We start from the raw sequence: 21,114 nt of genomic DNA on the forward strand, positions 1-21,114 counted from the left end.
GACCGCCACTCGTCCCCACATGCAGGGAACCACACCGTCAACACCCGAAGACCCACAGTCACTGAAATCCCCAACATTGGCCCAGGCAGAAGACGAACGCTGGGAACGTTTGGGCTCTGGCCGGATATCGTCAGAGCCTGAAGCGGACCCAGAAACACAGGTACCATCAACCGGACGAACCGACGCCCGACGCAGAACGGCAGCAGCCTCTACCACAGGGGGAACCGGGTCACACACAGCAGGACGCCCCGCCGCCACCCCAGCACCCAGCACAGACGGGTCCCGAGGCAAGGACACAGGGCCAGGCGCAGCAGCCGAAGACGAGGGAGAAGACGGCGACGCCCCACAGTGAGCACCAGGAAGGCCCACGGGAGCAGCGGGGACAGTGACAGGAGCAGGGAGATCATCCAACGGCACAGCAATACCTTGGAGGAGGGACAGGAACAACCGGAGGCATGTCGGGCGACGCAGGGGGGAGCCGCAGCAGCTAATGGGACTGCCACCGCCTCATTCCCGGAGTCCTCCTCCAGAGGAAGCGGCGAGAAATCCTCTTCCCGGAACAAGTTGACAGGAGCAGCTGGGGCGTCAGAGCACCCGGCAGCCTGATGCCCCAACAGGCTACACCGGAAACAGGTACGGGGCTGCCAGGCATAATACACCCGGACGTAGTAACCCATCAGCCGGATAGAAGACGGTATATCCGACCGCAGGCGCATACTCAAGGTACGAATGTTCGTCCGCCTCCCAGCATATCTCCCCGAGGAGAGCGTGTTCACCCGTACGCTGACAACAGCACCATACCTCCCGAAGTAACGCCGAAGGAGGTCTTCAGGGAACTCCAGGGGTGCTCCATTGACACTGACATAAGTCAGGGCACCACTACGATCCGAAATCGCCACAGAGCCGGCATCACCCGGCAACGGCAACGTACGCCCTTCGTACCGTACGGGAGGCCAGGGAGGGTCGGCAAGACGTCCTCACTCCACGGCTGCCAGCAGTTGACTCCGGTAGACAACAGTTTGTTGAGTCCAGGGAGACAAGCGAGTCATTAGTGGCGTTCGTGTCATAGGAAGGGTGACATTTGAGGATTGTGAGTCCCGTCATATGATGGTGAGTCCCGTCACATGGTGGTGAGGCCCGTCACATGGTGGTGAGACCTGTCACATGATGGTGAGGCCCGTCACATGATGGTGAGTCCCGTTACATGATGGTGAGTTCCGTCACATGGTGGCGAGTCCCGTCACATGATGGTGAGTCCCGTCACATGGTGGTGAGTCCCGTCACATGATGGTGAGTCCTGTCACATGATGATGAGTCCCACTATATGATGGTGAGACCCGTCACATAATGATGAGTCCCGTCACATGTTGACGAGTCCCACTACATGATAGTAAGTCTCGTTACATAATGGTGAGTCCCGTCACATGGTGGTGAGGCCCGTCACATGATGGTGAGTCCCGTCACATGATGGTGAGTCCCGTCACATGATGATGAGTCCAGTCACATGATGATGAGTCCCACTACATGATGAGTATACACAGTGAAGAGTGACCATCTCGGCAGTGTACGCAGGAGGGCTCACACTGGAATTTTTCCCTTGTGTAATATACACGATAAAATCTTGCCTTCAAAGGATTCGCTACTTTTAAAACTTTAACAAAATAATGTTTCGTCATTTCACCCGTTTTTGTAATACATTATATATTGAGTCTGCGATGAATAATATTCTAATCTTGGGCGTTCCTGCATTCCAGATAGTATTATTGTCAATAATATAACTCATATCACATTATTGTGACTTCCTTGTGTCATACATCTACGAGGAAATAATTAGAGCTGGATGGGGAATCGGACCAGCGTTCTGGGTCCTACCAGACGCGCACCGTAACCCTAGATCACCATATGCTAAAGGCTATTAAACCTGGGACCTTAAGGAGTCCACTAGGAAGTCTGGAGGCACCTGGTTGGGCACCAGCTCGGTGTCTTCAAACTGCCTAGTGGACTCGGTAGGATTCCAGGTTTAATATCCTTTAGCAAATGGTGACCTGGGGTTATGGCGCATATCTGGTGTTACAGGATGCTGGTTCGATCGCACGTTTGATCCCACGACGGGGCCTGACAGCTGAGTGGACAGGGCTCGGGATTTTTAGTCTTAAGGTTCCGGATTCGATCTCCGGCGGAGGCGGAAACAGATGGGCAGAGTTTCTTTTACCCTGATGCACCTGCTCACCTAACAGTAAATAGGTACCTGGGAGTTAGACAGCTGCTGCGGGCTGCTTCCTGGGGGTGTGTAACAAAATGGAGGCCTGGTCGAGGACCTGGCCGTGAGGACGCTAAGCCCCGAAATCATCTTAAGATAACCTCAAAATAGATCCACATCTTGTTCCAATGATTTTCTCATAACAGGTATTTGTTTATGTATTAGATTCAGTCTTGTCTGAAATACAGAGCACTGTGGGCTAAAACATGAAATATATTATGTGACTTTAGATAAGTCAAGCCCTGTAAGATTGCCCACTTTCTATAATATTGAATCATTTTTGTATTTTTCATGAAACATAACATACTTTAGAATCTTTATCATGAAAGTTATTCTTCTCCCCCCTCTCGATAGGTATGGTATTATACACGGCGGTGGGATAGGTAAGTACCTCGCAGACTGGATCATGAAGGGGGAGCCACCGTTTGAGTTGACCGAGTGTGACCCTCTCAGGTTTGGCTCCTGGACGAGTAATGAGTATGTTCTGGCGAAGGCCAGGGAGAGCTACGGCATGAATAATGCACTTACATTCCCACACGAAGAGAGATATGCTGGTAAGACATTATTTGTTTTAACGGGTTGAAGCCTAGTCAATATTTTCCATGACAAAACTGAAGCAACTTCTGATTCATCTGAGTCATCTGTAATGCATATTTTTGTCAATGTATATAATCACATGTTAATCTAATTTGTTTTGATGCACTCGCCATTTAATAACACACAGGAACATATAGTTCACATAATAGTAGGCTAAATGGGTATAAAATTTGATTTGAAATTTAGTGTCTGTACAGTGTTAATAGTAAATTGAAGTACTTCTTTACCCGTTAGTTTCGCTTATTTGTACTCATCTAACTTTGTTTGTGAGGGTTGAGCTCGATTCTTTGACCCCATCTCTCAACTTTTAATCAAGTGTTTACTACATTCCTACGATACCGACGTTTCAAACTACAAGGAGCGTGTCTCCACCAGCTCACTTCTAAGGCCATTCTCTGCATTCCCTACTATGATCCTTACAAATTTTTTCAAATGTCTTTGTGGTTCACTTGGGTACTTCATTAGTGTATGAGAACCATCCATACTAAATTATCTTTCCTTAATTGGTTTATTTATCCCGCTAAAAAAATTTGTTTCGCAGAGACATAATATTAGCTATAATAACATTGACAGTAGTTAAGTAGAGCTTCTGCCATTTGCCAAAAGCAAGACTGTACTGATACCAAAAATTCCTCCGAGCCCCTCCCCCCCCCCCCCGGAGTTACCACGGGTGGTACAATATTAGTCTCTCATGGACGGCTGCGCTGAAATTTCGACGAGGTTTTTGGTTCGGTGTTGATCTTCAGGCCTATGAACCGTGAGAGTTATTAAGGTCACCACAGTAGCGTACTGACCATCCAGCAAGTATACTTCAATCCTCAATATAATTCGGTACTAAAGTGTATATCTACGAGCAGCGTGGTATACTTCTCATTGTGTGTATCACGATGACCATGAACGCCCTCTGGTCAGGTCCCCGCCAGGCGACGCCAGGCCTCGCCAGGTCCCCGTCAGGCGGCACCAGGCCCCACCAGGCCTCGCCAGGCCCCCGCCAGGCCCCGCTACACCCCCGCCAGGCGGTGCCAGGCCCCCGCCAGGCCCCCGCCAGGCGGCGCCAGGCCTCGCCAGGCCTCGCCAGGCCCCGCCACACCCCCGCCAGGCGGTGCCAGGCCCCCGCCAGGCCCCGCCACACCCCCGCCAGGCCCCGCCACACCCCCGCCAGGCCCCGCCACACCCCCGCCAGGCGGCGTCAGGTACACCTTTCTCATTTCCGGCCGTTCCTAGATATGGAGAAGGTAATCGATAGTCTTGTATGTTGTTGTTGTTATAGATTCAGTTACTCGGAACAAGTTCCAAGTAGCACGGGCTATGGTGAGCCCGTAACTTACCTGACACAGGAGCGGGGCAAGTAGCACGGGCTATGGGAGCCCGTAATGGCCTTACCTGGCACAAGAGCGGTGTGTGGGTAGTCTTGTGTAACATTAAGAGGCCTGGTCAGAGACCGGGCCGCGGGGACGTTGATCCTCGCAATCACCCCACGGTATCCACTAAACATTTGTTTGCGGTGGAATATCCAAGAATTTACTCGTAGGGAAACGGAGGGGAATAAATCAGAACTGCTGTTTCTATATTGAAAGTCCCAATTAGTTTTTTTTTTTAACAATATCTATAAAAGCATATTACATTCCTGTATTACAAGCTTTTACTTAAAATTATTTGTGCTCTGGAGAGAGCAAGTGGCAGCCTGCCTTCTATCCATGGATAGGTATTTACCTGTCCCTCCATCTGTGATGGCAAGTGTATTATAGCATGAGACTGATATAAAGAATTTTGTTAAAATGTGAATTATTAAATCGACACAATCGACTTGAGAATGGTCCAGGACGGACCGAAACGTCGTCGTCCCTTCACTTTCTGGTGTGTGGTTTGGTCAACATATTTCAACCACGTTATTGTGACTCCTAGTCTACATATGAATTATTAAATGTTGTATTGCTCCGGTCAAAGAAATCATTATTGTTCTTGAAAATGGTCAAGGCTGTCCTGACTCCAGATGCAACGGAAGTTGGGATGGAACGGATGAGGTCGATCTCAATTAGTCCGTTGGAGTGGAGCACACTGTAAACAATATTGTTTAACAGAAGTCAACCTACAAGGATGGTGTCAAGGGCTCATGATATTGTATACTATAGGTCGACCCACAAGCAGGGTGTCGGGGGCTCATGATATTGTATACTACAGGTCGACCCACAAGCAGGGTGTCGGGGGCTCATGATATTGTATACTACAGGTCGACCCACAAGCAGGGTGTCGGGGGCTCATGATATTGTATACTATAGGTCGACCCACAAGCAGGGTGTCGGGGGCTCATGATATTGTATACTATAGGTCGACCCACAAGCAGGGTGTCGGGGGCTCATGATATTGTATACTACAGGTCGACCCACAAGCAGGGTGTCGGGGGCTCATGACATCCTGGAGAGTCGTGGAGCTTGCATGCAGATCCACAGCGGATGGGAGCAGCCTGCTTGGTTCGCTTCTCCTGGAGAAACACCGCAGTACTGCCCCAGTTTTAGAAGGTAATTATAGGCTGTATATATTATTAAAAAATAATGAGATTATTTAAATATGACACTTAACATGAAGATATTAAACAACCTCCATCTCGTGGATGTCGCCTTGTCATGGCGAGAGGGGCTCCTATACCTGTATCTTCTTGGATAGGAACAGGTTGCTTCTGTTCTGTTCCAACTTGATGAGCTGGCGCACGGGCTAAGACACATAGAGGGGCTCCTATACCTGTATCTTCTTGGATACGTACAGGTTGCTTCTGTTCTGTTCCAACTTGATGAGCTGGCGTACGGGCTAAGACACATACAGACTTCAGTCACTTGAGCAGATTACCGAACCACCTGACAGAGGGATCTTCTATGATGGGCCGCCCTGCGTAGATGAATTTGGGCGTCTAGACGAGAGTAAAAGGGGAGAGGGGATTTTTGCACCAGTGTGGGCGAATGTATAAAATAGTAGGTCTTCGCTGTTGAAAAGAGAGAGTGTTAGTTGAGACGATGCACCCTGTCCTGCGACAGTGCATGATGGCCCTGGTAGGTGGTATTCCTTAGCCTTTAGTACCACTTTCCCAGAAAGTTACCTCCTTTTAGTCACATCCTTCATTCCTTCATCTCAGACTTATATGGCAGGCGACCAGGCCTTCGAATCAAGCCATTCTTGAAGATTGGTTTCCTCAACTTCCGAGAGGAAGCTCTTGTTTTATGCCATGATCTGGCCAGGTCCCGGGGGGGGGGGGAGCTTCTTGTGTTAGGCCATGACCTCCCCAGGTCCCGGCTCCTCTTCTCCATCGTCGACCTTTCCTGACGCTTCCGTGGCCTGGGCGTCCTTGGCCCCATACATTATATTCTGTCTTGCCCCATTCCTTAGAATACTAGTACGTTTCATATCATGGTCCACCTACTTAGGCCCAATATTTTGATCTCTCTTTTTCAGACGAACTCGCAGTCCTTGATGATGTTCACCTGCATGTTCACCTGCATGTTCACCTGCATGTTTACCTGCATGTTCACCTGCATGTTCACCTTCACTCAGTTGACTTGAATGTTTCATTCCATTCCCATCGGCCAGGCACGCGTGTGGCTGAAGCCCAGTCTGAAGGAAAAGGCTGATCACCTAGCTGCTCTCTTACGAATTGATGAGATTCTAAATAGGATCTCCAAAAATATGTGTATGAATGCTTAGTGTCGGCAGTTCTCCCGCAGCTTCTCGCTGTTAGGGCAGGGTCCTTAGTGATATCCATGACGATATCAAGTCAATGCTACAGCTGTAGGGACACTCCGTTATCCAAGTCACTTGGCCTCCTCATGGTTATATTTCCCTACCCCACCCTCGGTAGTTCTGTGGGTGGGGTGGGGTCCATTCCAGTCCATGTGTTCAGTCCAGTGGTGGGACTGATGTGTCCAGATCATTTGTTCAATGGTGGGGTCCATGTGTTCAGTGGTGGTGGTCAATGTGTTCAGTGGTGGGGTCCATGTGTTCAGTGGTGGTGGTCAATGTGTTCAGTGGTGGGGTCCATGTGTTCAGTCCAGTAATACATTCCCTACTCCACCAAGATGATCAGAAAACTTGTTTTCCCTAATGTCTCTTGAAATCACTTGTCCCAGAACCCGCATCCAGGGAAATGTGAAGGCTGGAGTGTTTAGAGATGATGACTAAAGAGCAAATATATTTCCAGAACAAATTGGCACGAGGCAGTTGGGAGAGAAGTAAACTTGGTGATGACCTCAGCGGGGATTATTGACCTCACGCCTTTTGCTAAGATAATTGTCGAGGGACCTCAGGCTGCTGCATTTGTCCACTACGTCACGGCCAACCGGTGAAGTATACCTTACTGATGCAGAGAATAGATCACAATGGCTCAAACATCCCAACCCACACACGTAAACGCTACTCACATATGATGACCAAACTACACATCAGAAGATGGAGAAACGAAGACGTTTCGAACCCTACACTCACAGGACTTGATAATGGTTCAAGACGGACCGAAACGACGTTGTTTCTCCATCTTACGATGTGTGGCTTGGTCCTCATATCTTCAGTCACGTTATTGTGACTCATCGTCTGCATACCCACACATGTAAACCCAACCCACATAGTATACCTAAATTTACCTCGACGTATGCCTCGACGAGGACAGGAAGCCGGCGGCCTGTCGATGGTCCCCCCTATTTGCCTTGATGATCTCTTCATCATCATATAAAATTATAAGAAAGAGTCGACGCTTCATACCGCCTTGTACCCTTTATTTTTGTTTAACTAAGACCCGTGACATCCAACACTCACGACAGGCAACACATACATGCTTTCTGAAACACAAAAAGCAAAGAGTCATAGACAAAGAGTAGGTTTCGAGCTTGAAAAATGTAACAAGTGTGGTCCCCACAAGGTTGGATCCTGGGACCACTACTGGTCCAAATGTAACGACCTACCTGAGGTAGTCGATGGGTCATGCATGTCAATGTTTACAGATGAAACAAAGATGATGAGGAATGTAAAGACAGAGGATGACTGCAGGAAGTTATAAGTAGAACATTAGCAAATTTCTAGAGTGGCAAGCTTATGAATGCTGGGATTCAATCCCAACAAGTGTAAGGTATTGAAGTTGGTAAAGAAAGGAGACGAGGAGGTTTTTGCACCATAAGGGGGAGGGCAACTACAGGAATCGGAAAAAAGCAGAAAGACTTGGGAGTGGATATAATTCCAACACTAACAGCGGAGGCACACATGAACAGGAGAACATCGACAGCATATGGGACACTGGCGAACATTAGAACAAAGTTTAGAAACTTAAATTAGGTCTCTTTCAAGATAATCTACACACCAGTTATTAGACCAGTACTGGAATATAGAGTACCGGCATAGAACATTGTGAAGAACAATAACAAAATATAAAAAGTACATAGGTTTGTAACAAGATTCCTGCCAGTACTAAGAAGGTTAAACTATGATGTAAAGAAACGGAGAGGATATAATCACAACATACAAGATACTGAGGGGGGAATAGAGGGGACAACCTCTTCAAACTGAAAGAAAGGACAAGTGGACACGGGTGGAAGCTAAACACGCAGATGAGTCGAAGAAGTGTAAGGAAATACTCGTATCCTGTACGGCTGGTCAACAGGTGCAATGCTCTAGGAAAAGAAGCTGTGAAAATCACCTCCATCCACAACGTTAAGCCAGATTCGACAAAGAATTTGAACGCCGGGATAGTTAAATTATAAGGCAACAGGTACACCAAAGCCAGTGGACAGTATATGAAGAGGAAGTCCTCACTTCCCCAGAGGCAGTGGTAGATAAGAAAAGATACGTAAGTACACACACACGACATACAACATCTGCGACATACAACACACACACACACGACATACAACATCTGCGACATACAACATCTGCGACATACAACACACACACACACACGACATACAACATCTGCGACATACAACATCTGCGACATACAACACACACACACACGACATACAACATCTGCGACATACAACACACACACACACACGACATACAACATCTGCGACATACAACACACACACACACACACACACACGACATACAACATCTGCGACATACAACACACACACACACACACACACGACATACAACATCTGCGACATACAACACACACACACACGACATACAACATCTGCGACATACAACACACACACACACGACATACAACATCTGCGACATACAACACACGCACACACACGACATACAACATTTGCGACATACAACACACGCACACACACGACATACAACATTTGCGACATACAACACACACACACACACGACATACAACATCTGCGACATACAACACACACACACACACACACACGACATACAACATCTGCGACATACAACACACACACACACGACATACAACATCTGCGACATACAACATCTGCGACATACAACACACACACACACACGACATACAACATCTGCGACATACAACACACACACACACACGACATACAACATCTGCGACACACAACACACGCACACACACGACATACAACATTTGCGACATACAACACACACACACACACACACACGACATACAACATTTGCGACATACAACACACACACACACACACACGACATACAACATCTGCGACATACAACACACACACACACACACGACATACAACATTTGCGACATACAACACACACACGCACACACACGACATACAACATTTGCGACATACAACACACACACACACACACACGACATACAACATCTGCGACATACAACACACACACACACACACACGACATACAACATTTGCGACACACAACACACACACACACACGACATACAACATTTGCGACATACAACACACACACACACACACACACGACATACAACATTTGCGACACACAACACACACACACACACACACGACATACAACATCTGCGACACACAACACACACACACACACACACGACATACAACATCTGCGACATACAACACACACACACACACACACACACGACATACAACATCTGCGACATACAACACACACACACACACGACATACAACATCTGCGACACACAACATTCACACCAAGCAGTAACGTCACTGTGGGCAACTTTTCTGGCAAAACTATACATTGTTCACAATATTGATAGTAAATAGTCCGTTTTTAAATTTGTTATGCCAATTACACTCATCTTATAAAATAATTTGTGACAAATTTGATTTCTAACAAATTGCAAAATGTTTGCAAGTGACAACTAAGAACATGAGACTAATATATCTTTGTAAGCTTCCCAGAACTGTACTTAAAATAAATTAATACATTTTCATTGTGTATGAATGTACTGTCATGCATAATCTATTGTTAGAAAAGTACAGCGCATTCTTAATATGAAATAAGACGGGTTGATATTCTTGCGTACTAATATTTGGGTACTTGAGTGTACTAATAAAAGTGTACTTCAGTGTACCACAGGTGGGTCGGACCGTGATCACCCACCTGCTCTCCCCTACTGGGCGAGTGTACGCCGAGCTCACAGTGACCAGGACCAGCGACAACACCTTCCTCGTGATTACTGGCTCAGGAGTCGAGCTCCATGATCTCAGGTGTGTCTCTGATTACTGTATCTCTCTCTCTTCTCTTCTCTCTCTCTCTCTCTCTCTCTCTCTCTCTCTCTCTCTCTCTCTCTCTCTCTCTCTCTCTCTCTCTCTCTCTCTCTCTCTCTCTCTCTCTCTTTCTCTGTCTGTCTGTCTGTCTCTTCCCCTCTTCCCCTCCCTCCCTCCACTCAACCATCCGAACTTAATACTAATTGAGATTAAAGTATAAATTGAGTTGAAAAGGGGAAGGGGAAGACATCGCAGAAATCAGCAAACAAATTGGTCAACAAACAGTATTGTTTGAAAATAGCAAGATATGGGGTTGACATTTAGGGGGGTAAGGTAGGTTACATGGAGTTTATTAAGTAGTACTTAGTTTTTCTCTTAAATTGGTTGAGAGAGGTACAGCCTTTGACATGATTTGGAAGGTCATTCCACATTCTGGGTCCCTTGATTTGCAAAGCATTTCTAGTTTGGTTAAGGTGCACTCTTGGAATATCAAATAGGTACTTGTTTCTGGTGTGATGCCCATGGGTTCTGTTTCAACCGTCTAGAAAGCGTTTAAGGTCAGGATTGGCATTACAGTTCAGAGTTTTAAATATATAGAGTACATTTGAGAAGATGTGCAGTGACTTATTATCTAACATATTCAAAGATTTAAGTAAGGGTACCAAGTGCTGTCTGGGGCCAGAGTTTGATATTGTTCTAATAGCAGCTTTGTGTTGAATAATTAGAGGACGTTGGTGATTTTGTGTAGTAGAACCCCAAGCACAAATACCATAATTTTTTTTTTTAGATATAATAATAATTTAGCCACTAGTACGTGTAGCGTTTCAGGCAAGTCCTTAATCTTATGTTCCTTGGAATACGATTCCCATTTTAGTTCCCATATTATTGTTGGGTTAAACAGAGGCTACAGTTAAGGATTTGCGTCCAGTAAATTCTACCCGGCCAGGATACGAACCCATGACAAAGCGCTCGCGGAACGCCAGGTGAGCGTTTTACCACTACACCACGGAGACTTTTTTTTAGATAAGGATAGATGAGAGAGTAATAGAGTATCACCAGGGCAGGCAAAGGTACATAATATCTGATCTTAGAAAGAATGCCAACAGTTTTAGAAACTTTTTTTTACTATATTTAGAATGTGTCCCTGGAAATTCGGCTTGTTATCGATGAAGACACCAAAGAATTTACCATCTACTTTGTTACTAATTTGGATACTGTTTATTCTTAGATTAATTTGAGCTAAAGATTTATTACCAAACAAAATATAGAAGATTTTGTAAATGTTAAAGATGAGTTTGTTAGCAGTTAGCCAAAGATGGACTTTATTTAGTTCAGTATTTACAGTACCATCCAGAGTAAGAGGGGTTCAGACTGGAGAAAATGAAGGTTGTGTCATCAGCAAATAAAATTGGTTTGAGGTGTTGAGAGGCATTTGGAAGGTCATTAATATAGATGAGAAAGAGGAGAGGGCCAAGTATGCTGCCCTGAGGAACACCAATGTTGATGGGTAATGTGGGAGAAATGGAATTATTCACAGAAACATTTTGATATTGACTTTTAGGTAAGTTCAAGAGTTGTAGTGTAAAGGTAAGCATGTTGACATAGTAACAGGAGACACGAGAGTAAAACATTTTGATATTGACTTTTAGGTAAATTCAAGAGTTGTAGTGTAAAGGTAAGCATGTTGACATAGTAACAGGAGACACGAGAGTAAAACAAGAACGACAATAAACACCCATCACCCGGCAGGTGGTTGAAGGAGCAGGCCCGGCTGGAAGACTGGAAGGTGAGCTTCACCAATGTCACAGAAGACTTGGGCTGCCTCAGTGTCGCCGGGCCAAATTCCAGGGAGATCCTTGCCAGTCTGTCACCAGCGTTCAAGGAAGACTTTCCCTTCTTCTCATGCAAGGAAGTAAGAATTGTTGTACCATTTTGTCTCAGTCTACTGATTAAAATTATTGTAACGGTTAACAATGCATTTGGAGCGAGTATATTATTGGGATAATCTACTCGCTACATTATATACAGTTGGGGGTACGTTAAATTAATGTTATTTACTATTCCACTTTAGTGGGGTGGGATAGTAATCGCCCATGCAGAGATAACACAAATTCTAAGACTAGAGACAATAGAAGAGGTGTCACATCAGGTTAACACCACAACACTGTGCTATCATTTCAAGGTCAACATGTCGGCTGTTTCACACACACAGTGTAAGGTCCCGCTTTGTTTTACCACTAATGAGACCTCCATCATCCTTTCCCATTATATAAACTATTTGCAGCTACTGGCAATAGTTTATATAGTAATTCTTGTGCGTTGTTGATACAAAGAGGCACATGATGGTGACCAGGAGTGAACACTCGCTGTGTGATGCCCACACTGCTCGCTGGCAGCGTTCGAGTGCTCGCTTCAGCGCTCGAAACTAAGCCTTTCCTCTACTCTTCCTCCCCTACATTCACAATGTCTTAATTCACTCTTATTAACATGGCCTCACTTCACACGACCTTAGTCAGCATTAGCTCTTCAACCTGACCTTTGTCATCACAACCTCTCTTAGTTAGGTAAACAAATGCATTAGGTGAAAGAAAACGTGCCCAACCAATTCTGTCCCGCCCGGGAATCGAACACGGGATCCCCAGTTGTGAGGGCGACGTCCAAGTCGGGAACGACAAATATTGTAGTCGTCGGGGCTTGGACCCCTACTTTTGATAATGACTTATTTCCTTGTGACAGGTGACACTGGCCGGGGTGAAGACGACCGCTCTACGACTCTCCTACACTGGGGAGCTGGGCTGGGAGCTCTACCACCCGCGCTCTCACACTGCTGGGCTCTACCAAGCTCTGCATCACCACGGCCACCAGTTTGGTGAGCAACTGACAGTTATAGTGGCAAACTGTCAACATTTATTTTGCTATTTATTTTTCCTGGTGAATTTGTTCTGATTGCTTGGATAGCTCAGATACCATTTGTGAGCTCACAACTTGGGAGTGACAGATTTCTCAAAGGTAAAATTAGTTTGGGAGTTTTTACAAGAGGCCAAGTATACTTTATTAAGTGTACGAAACTCATATACAAATGCATAATATGGTGAAAATTATTAATAAGTCAGTTGTAAGTAAACGAATGAGCATTAAGCATAACATGAGTAGGACTATGCAGACCTTATGGAAACATATCCAATAATGTGTAGGGCAATGCAGACCTTGTGGAAATATACCCCCCCTAAGATACGAAAGACTAGACAGACTTTTCAGAACCATACCCCCAATGGTGCGTAAGAATCAACACAAACCTTTTGGTTTATTCTCATTCTAATCCCATAAGTAGTGCATCATAATTACAATAGTTCACCATACGTACAGCAATGCAGCACAATATTTTGTCATAAAAAATGGTGTGGCAGGTGTGGGGGACTTCGGTACCCTGGCGCTCAATGTGCTTCGCCTGGAGAAGGGCTTCAAGATGTGGGGCGCCGAGATGAACATGGACACCACCATAATTGATGCTGGACTCATGAACTTTGTTGACATGAATAAGGTAAATGGTTTTATAATTTATTATTTAATTTAATTTGATGATGAGTCCAATAACTAATCAAAAGCCAGACGCAGCATAGTACAGCGGAATGAATGGGTTATCTTGAGGTTATCTTGAGATGATTTCGGGGCTTTTAGTGTCCCCGCGGCCCGGTCCACGACCAGGCCACCACCCCCAGGAAGCAGCCCGTGACAGCTGACTAACACCCAGGTACCTGTTTTACTGCTAGGTAACAGGGATATAGGGTGAAAGAAACTCTGCCCATCGTTTCTCGCCGGCGCCTGGGTTCGAACCCGGGACCACAGGATCACGAGTCCAGTGTTCTGTCCGCTCAGCCACTGACTCCCCCCCCCCCCCCCCGACTCTGGGTTGGTGATCTCTATAAATATTTTCACCTTAACGCAGACCCCATGTGGTAAACATGTGCTAGATTACTTGTAGGTGTAGCTCGATGCAGCTGGAGAGTTGTCATGCAGAAACGTAATTATTGGATACTCAGGTACAGCTACATATTTTCTTTTTGAGATATATACAAGAGTTGTTACATTCTTGTACAGCCACTAGTACGCGTAGCGTTTCGGGCAAGTCCTTAATCCTATGGTCCCTGGAATACGATCCCCTGCCGCGAAGAATCGTTTTTTCATCCAAGTACACATTTTACTGTTGCGTTAAACAGAGGCTACAGTTAAGGAATTGCGCCCAGTAAATCCTCCCCGGCCAGGATACGAACCCATGACATAGCGCTCGCGGAACGCCAGGCGAGTGTCTTACCACTACACCACGGAGACTGACACCTACACTTGTAGGTGTAGCTCGATGCAGATGGAGAGTTGTCATGCAGAAACGTAATTATTGGATACTCAGGTACAGCTACATATTTTTTTTTTGAGATATATACAAGAGTTGTTACATTCTTGTACAGCCACTAGTACGCGTAGCGTTTCGGGCAAGTCCTTAATCCTATGGTCCCTGGAATACGATCCCCTGCCGCGAAGAATCGTTTTTTCATCCAAGTACACATTTTACTGTTGCGTTAAACAGAGGCTACAGTTAAGGAATTGCGCCCAGTAAATCCTCCCCGGCCAGGATACGAACCCATGACATAGCGCTCGCGGAACGCCAGGCGAGTGTCTTACCACTGCACCACGGAGACTAATGAGTAAATATGAGTAACAAACTTCCATTTGTTGTCATTACTTTAGGGTGAGTTTGTTGGACGGGGAGCCTTGCAGGAGTTACTGAAGCAGAGACCACGACGCCGTCTGGTGCAGGTGAAAATAGACTCCGCTGATGTTGATCCAAATGTGAGTATTAAGCAGCTATTATACCCATTGCTGTTCTGTACATTTTATTCAATTAATGCAGATAATAAATGCTTCTATTTTAGTTCATAATTGCACCTGTAATAATGTTTATATTGTGTCTCAGGGTGATGAGACAGTGTGGCTCTGTGGTAAGGCTGTTGGTAACACCACAAGTGGATGTTTTTCGTACCATCTTGGTCAGCCTTTAGCATATGTGTACCTTCCTCCACATCTAGCCGTTCCCGGCACTCAAGTACAGGTACAGCAAAACTTGCCCTTCTTTAGTACCATAACATTTTTTATTCTGTATTGAAACTGTCAATAATTTTTCCATAACAGAGTTCTTAGGGTGAATTATGTATTACAGTATGAAATCTGACTAGTTTAAGGCAATCAATTATAGGCAAACTATTGAAGTACAACTACGTTGTTACATAGCTTGCTGTAGTGTAGCCGATGAGTTGTGGTTGTAGGAGCAGGTCTACAATGGCTACAACAGCGGTCACAGCTACCACTGGTCATAACCAGACCAAACAGTTTCTTCTCGTTCAGTTGGCGACCAGCGGTCATCTGGATGGCTGCTGCGGCTTGATATATAAAATGGAAAATACCTTGAGTTTCCTTTAGTTCTGAACTATATCAAAGCCTAAAGTGTACTTTCTGGCTGGTCAGTAAGCTATTGTGATGCCCTTGATAACCTTTAAGGCCAGCTTTAAAACGGTTTAAGCAGTCTTAACTAGCCACACCAAGGAGTCACTGCTAGAACCAACATCTTGAGTTATCTTGAGATGATTTCGGGGCTTTAGTGTCCCCGCGGCCCGGTCCTCGACCAGGCCTCCACTCCCAGGAAGCAGCCCGTGACAGCTGACTAACTCCCAGGTACCTATTTACTGCTAGGTAACAGGGGCATTCAGCGTGAAAGAAACTTTGCCCATTTGTTTCTGCCTCGTGCGGGAATCGAACCCGCGCCACAGAATTAAGAGTATCCTTGGACATGATCACAACCACTCAACATCTTGCATTCAACACGGAACTCGGCACCAGCTAGATCACACAGCCTGCAATGTCCTGATTCTGGCTCACAAAGTATTCCAAAATTGGGATAAGATCAGGGAATGGGACTGGACAAGATCGTATATATTCTTGTGTGTTTCTGTGTGTCTCAATGTCCATCTGAGAATTAGACACCACATTAAGAGTTTATACCTTTTTGTATGTATTCAAGCCATTTATATTACATTGGTGAGCTTAAGAGTTGATGCTACACAGAGCCCTTACAAGCAGCAGAGAACAGACCAAACACTTGTGATAAACACGATGTGGCTGTCTCCGCCAAGATGCTGGCGTGCATCCTAGTGGAACCAGAGAAATTGTTTCTCCAACTTGAGACTATCTTCCTATGGCAGAAGCATCCCCAGTACGCCTTCTTCCTCTCCATACTTAACATGAATGCTATGTACTACACTTAGTACTAAAGTACTACTAGTACTACACATATTGCTAAAGTTCAACTCGGGAAAGTGTAAAGTAATGAAATTAGGCGAAGGGAGCAGGAGGCTGAACACAAGGTATCATCTGGGAGGTGAAATCCTGCAAGAGTCAAACAGAGAGAAAGATCTGGGGGTTGATATCACACCGAACCTTTCCCCAGAGGCCCACATCAAAAGGATATCAGCGGCATATGCTAGACCGGCCAACATAAGAACTGCCTTTAGAAACTTGTGTAAGGAATCGTTCAGGACCCTGTATATCACTTATGTCAGACCAATCCTGGAATATGCAGCTCCAGCCTGGAGTCCATACCTAGTTAAACACAAGACAAAGTTAGAGAAGATTTAGCGGTATGCCACCAGGCTCGTCCCGGAACTGAGAGGTATGAGCTACGAGGAAAGGCTAAAGGAGCTGAACCTCACGTTCCTGGAAAACAGAAGAGTAAGGGAAGACATGGAAACCACCTACAAAATTCTCAGGGGAATTGACAGGGTGGACAAAGACAAACTCTTCAGCACGGGTGGGACACGAACAAGGGGACACAGGTGGAAACTTGTGTCCCCTTGAGCTACCAGTGTCCAGATGAGCTACAGAGACGTTAGAAAGAATTTTTCAGTGTCAGAGTAGTTAATAAATGGAATGCACTAGGCAGTGATGTGGTGGAGGCTGACTCCATACACAGTTTCAAATGTAGATATGATAGAGCCCAATAGGCTCAGGAATCTGTACACCAGTTGATTGACAGTTGAGAGGCGGGACCAAAGAGACAAAGCACAATTAGGTGAGTACATACACCGTTATCGAAGCTTCTGCACCAACAGACAAGACATACTGAGTGCCGAAGAATACCCTCCTATGACCAACACCTAAGAACTGCATCGAGAAGTTTGACTACCTCCTCAGTGACAAGACCCTCCACGCCAAGACACCGGTGTAGCTCCTGTGCCACATGGAACATGTCCTTCTTTTAGTACGCGCCCCATTTTTCAGTGAGCTCCTACGAACAATACTTATTCAGCTTCTCCCTTCGCATACAACTGTTACCATTTTCCTGGACGAAGACATGCCATTGGAAAGCTCCTGGAGCTGCCTCGTATGGGCCAATAGGCCTTCTGCAGTTGCCTTTGTTCTTATGTTCTTATGTAAAGCTTGTTCTCTATATCTTCGCGGCACGTGACAGTCTTTTTGGTAACCTCTCTCATGTATAGAGAGCTCCCATTACAGCAGATGCCGCACAGTTCTACACAGTCCAAGGTCGAAGTCCTGGAGTGTGAACAGTTTAAAACTGTTGAAACTATATGAATAGCTAAAAGCTGTTGAAAACAAAATCTGGAAAATTAAACCACTATTTCATCCTTCATAGAACTCACAATAAAAGACAAAACTTATTTAAAGAGGAGGCAACCGGCCCGACCCGCTTATGACAGTCCCCTACTACCTATATGTCATCTTGAAAAGTTTGGTGAAACTTGCTTCAGGTGTCTGACCTACATTCTTAGACAAACAAACACACGGGCATTTTATTTTATTTATTTATTTATTTATTTATTTATTTATTTATTTATTTATTTATTTATTTATTTATTTATTTATATACAAGAAGGTACATTGGGTTTGTGAGAATACATTGGATAGTACAGTATTTACATTCTTGTAAAGCCACTAGTACGCGCAGCGTTTCGGGCTTTCGTTTTATTGATATAACTTTGTTGGTCTTCACTGTGAGAAACAATTCACCAAAGTATATCTTATGAATACTGGAGTCTTTTTTTATACATTACCTTAATACATGTGTATTACATTACCTTAATACATGTGTATTTTCAATAAACGAAATAAGACCTTCAGCAAGTTTAAATACTCAGCATGTAACTGTGAGTTATTTCATATAATTTTTTTTTTAAGTTTTATAATAACACCATAAATGATAAAATTGATTTTTTTTGGTAGGTTGAGCTGTTGGGTGAGCTAGAGAGTGGCACAGTCCTGCCTGAGCCTCCAGTGTTGACGCACATCGCACGAGCACAGCAGCACAAGCCGTGATCCTCTTCCTCCTCAATATCATCCCCCATTACCTGTTTCCGGGAGTGCAGGTGGATAGTAATATGTCTTGAAGATAGTATACTGCATCTTCATAGTTGTGTTTGGCTTCTTTATCTTTCAAATGCGTTTCAGGAAACTTTCTTGTAATCGCATTAGTTTTGTAACTGATTGATATCTTTTTAGCATTTTGTAATCATTTGTAAAAGGTATTTTCTACTTTCTTACCAGGTAAAATAATGTTGATGAAATAATGAAAGAAGTACTTTTAGGGTGTATATGATGAGATGTTACTTTGAGAGTGACCTTGAGAGATGTTATTCATATTAAATGTTATTCACTATACACTCCTAAGACATTCACTATTAACTGTCTACTATCATAGATCAAATCAGTATCTCACAACAATGCTTATAGAAACTGCAAATAGAAACATAAGCTTCATCTTTAAATACCCTACCATTGAAATTGAAATTGAAATAAGTTTATTGAGGTAAAATACACACAAAGGGATGAGGTAGCTCAAGCTATTCTCACCCCGTTCAGTACAACGTGTTAATACATACATATACACACATCACAACCAATAAACATATTACCAAACATTCTGAGAGATAAATATACATTTCCTCCTTCTACTTCCTCCTACCTTACCATGTGCATATTTGAATTTAAAGCGAAGATACGTGTATTTTTATAATCGCCGAGCTCTGATCCCGCACAGATCGAGCGACGGAGCAACTCTCTCTCACAACAATGCTTATTTCATGTAAATTCGTTAATAAACACAAATGTTTTATATGTCTTAAGGAAGATAGAAATATAAGCTTCATTTTAAATACTTTACCATAGATATATATAAAATTCTAAAGAAGATACATGTGTTTTAATAATCACCGAGCTCCGACCCCCGCACAGACTGATCGACAGAGCAATTCTCTCAGTCCTGTCAGATCAATGCTAATTTCACGTAAATTCGTTAATAAACGCAAATGTTTTATATGTCTTAAGAAAGATAGAAATATAAGCTTCATTTAAAATACTTTACCATAGACATATATAAAGCTTAAGTGAAGGTACATATGTTTTTATAGTGGCGTTCAGTAGCTTGTCGGTCATGGAGTGCAGAAACCTACGAACATAAGAACAAAGGTAACTGCAGAAGGCCTATTGGCCCATACGAGGCAGCTCCTATCTATAACCACCCAATCCCACTCATATACTGAGGGGTGAGACCTCAGATTGGCGGGAAGTCGCCATTGGAGTCCCACAGGGCTCTGTACTCGGATGTTGTTGTTGTTGTTTTAGATTCAGTTACTCAGAACAATAAGTTCCAGTAACACGGGCTATGATGAGCCCGTAAGTGGGGGCTCTTTGGAGCCATTATCTGTATCAGTGGCTGATACTAGAGATCTGGCGATGGATGGGGGTCTTCATGATGGTTTTCAGCCTGGAGGGCTGGCTATACCAGTTATGGAGCTGGTGGGGTTAGTGTAGACCTCTAGGTTTTCCGTTTTTTCTTTGCCTGCGACTTTGGCTGAGTAGTGCTGTCGTTGGAGTTTGGTGACGTGGCCTCCATGAGGAAGTCTTGAACCGTGTAGGTGTCGTATTTGTGATGCGGCGGTGGAGCTTCTACTATGATTTCCTCGTCTGAGGAGTCCGTAACCGCCGTAGTGGGCGTTTTCGTCTTTCGCCTCGCAGCCTTAGGTAGGCTTAGGTGTCGTTGACTGGTAGTAGTAGCTCTTTCAGGAGCGCTGGTGGTGCTGTTATCGTTTGTAGACAGCACGTCTGCTAGCGCGGCTGCTGAGATAGTGATGGTAGGAGTGTTGGGAGCTGGAGAGGGAATTACCTCTGTTTGTGTCGCCCGGGTCATGGGCGGTTCTGGAGTCGGTGTTGAAGTTGACCGCATGGTCGTCCTGGTGGTAGTCTCTGGAGTGGTAGAGGAGGCAGTGAGATTTACGCTAGTGGCTATGATGGGGGCCAGGCCATTGTCTATGTATAATGCGTTTAGTTCACTGACAAAGCACTGGTTGTCTGGTCCTGCAAGCCTTTCCGCTAGTCTAATAAGACAAGGGATAATGCCAGCACGTGATGCAGGGGGCTGTGAAGGAGCCTGTGGGACCTTGGGGCCCCCAATGAGAAGGATGTGTCGCCTGCTGGGAGGAGCCACATGTTGGTAAGACTGGAAAGTCTTCTGGTCGATTTGTGAGAGCTAAGGTGGTGGGTTGAACTCTTGGGGCTCTGGTCGAGGAGGTAGAAGGGTTGTT

The 21,114-nt window shown here is 44.9% G+C and overlaps 1 protein-coding gene across 2 annotated transcripts in view; it reads left to right on the top strand.

The window, feature by feature from the left end:
* LOC123771694 (dimethylglycine dehydrogenase, mitochondrial) overlaps positions 1 to 19,723 on the top strand; it is a 39,872-nt gene extending 20,149 nt beyond the window's left edge. Inside the window, exons 10-19 of one of the 2 annotated variants that reach the window (XM_045764346.2) lie at positions 2,615 to 2,814; positions 5,235 to 5,376; positions 7,044 to 7,184; positions 10,331 to 10,471; positions 12,221 to 12,383; positions 13,208 to 13,340; positions 13,879 to 14,012; positions 15,215 to 15,316; positions 15,441 to 15,575; positions 18,758 to 19,723. In XM_045764346.2, the coding sequence (XP_045620302.2) occupies positions 2,615 to 2,814; positions 5,235 to 5,376; positions 7,044 to 7,184; positions 10,331 to 10,471; positions 12,221 to 12,383; positions 13,208 to 13,340; positions 13,879 to 14,012; positions 15,215 to 15,316; positions 15,441 to 15,575; positions 18,758 to 18,850 (1,384 nt within the window). In that variant the 3' untranslated portion in view covers positions 18,851 to 19,723. The remainder of the gene's footprint in view (positions 1 to 2,614; positions 2,815 to 5,234; positions 5,377 to 7,043; positions 7,185 to 10,330; positions 10,472 to 12,220; positions 12,384 to 13,207; positions 13,341 to 13,878; positions 14,013 to 15,214; positions 15,317 to 15,440; positions 15,576 to 18,757) is intronic. The other variant, XM_045764357.2, reaches the window with a different exon arrangement.
* The last annotated feature ends 1,391 nt before the right edge of the window (positions 19,724 to 21,114 follow it).

The sequence above is a fragment of the Procambarus clarkii genome, chromosome 14 (assembly GCF_040958095.1).
Source record: "Procambarus clarkii isolate CNS0578487 chromosome 14, FALCON_Pclarkii_2.0, whole genome shotgun sequence".
Lineage (NCBI taxonomy): Eukaryota > Metazoa > Arthropoda > Malacostraca > Decapoda > Cambaridae > Procambarus > Procambarus clarkii.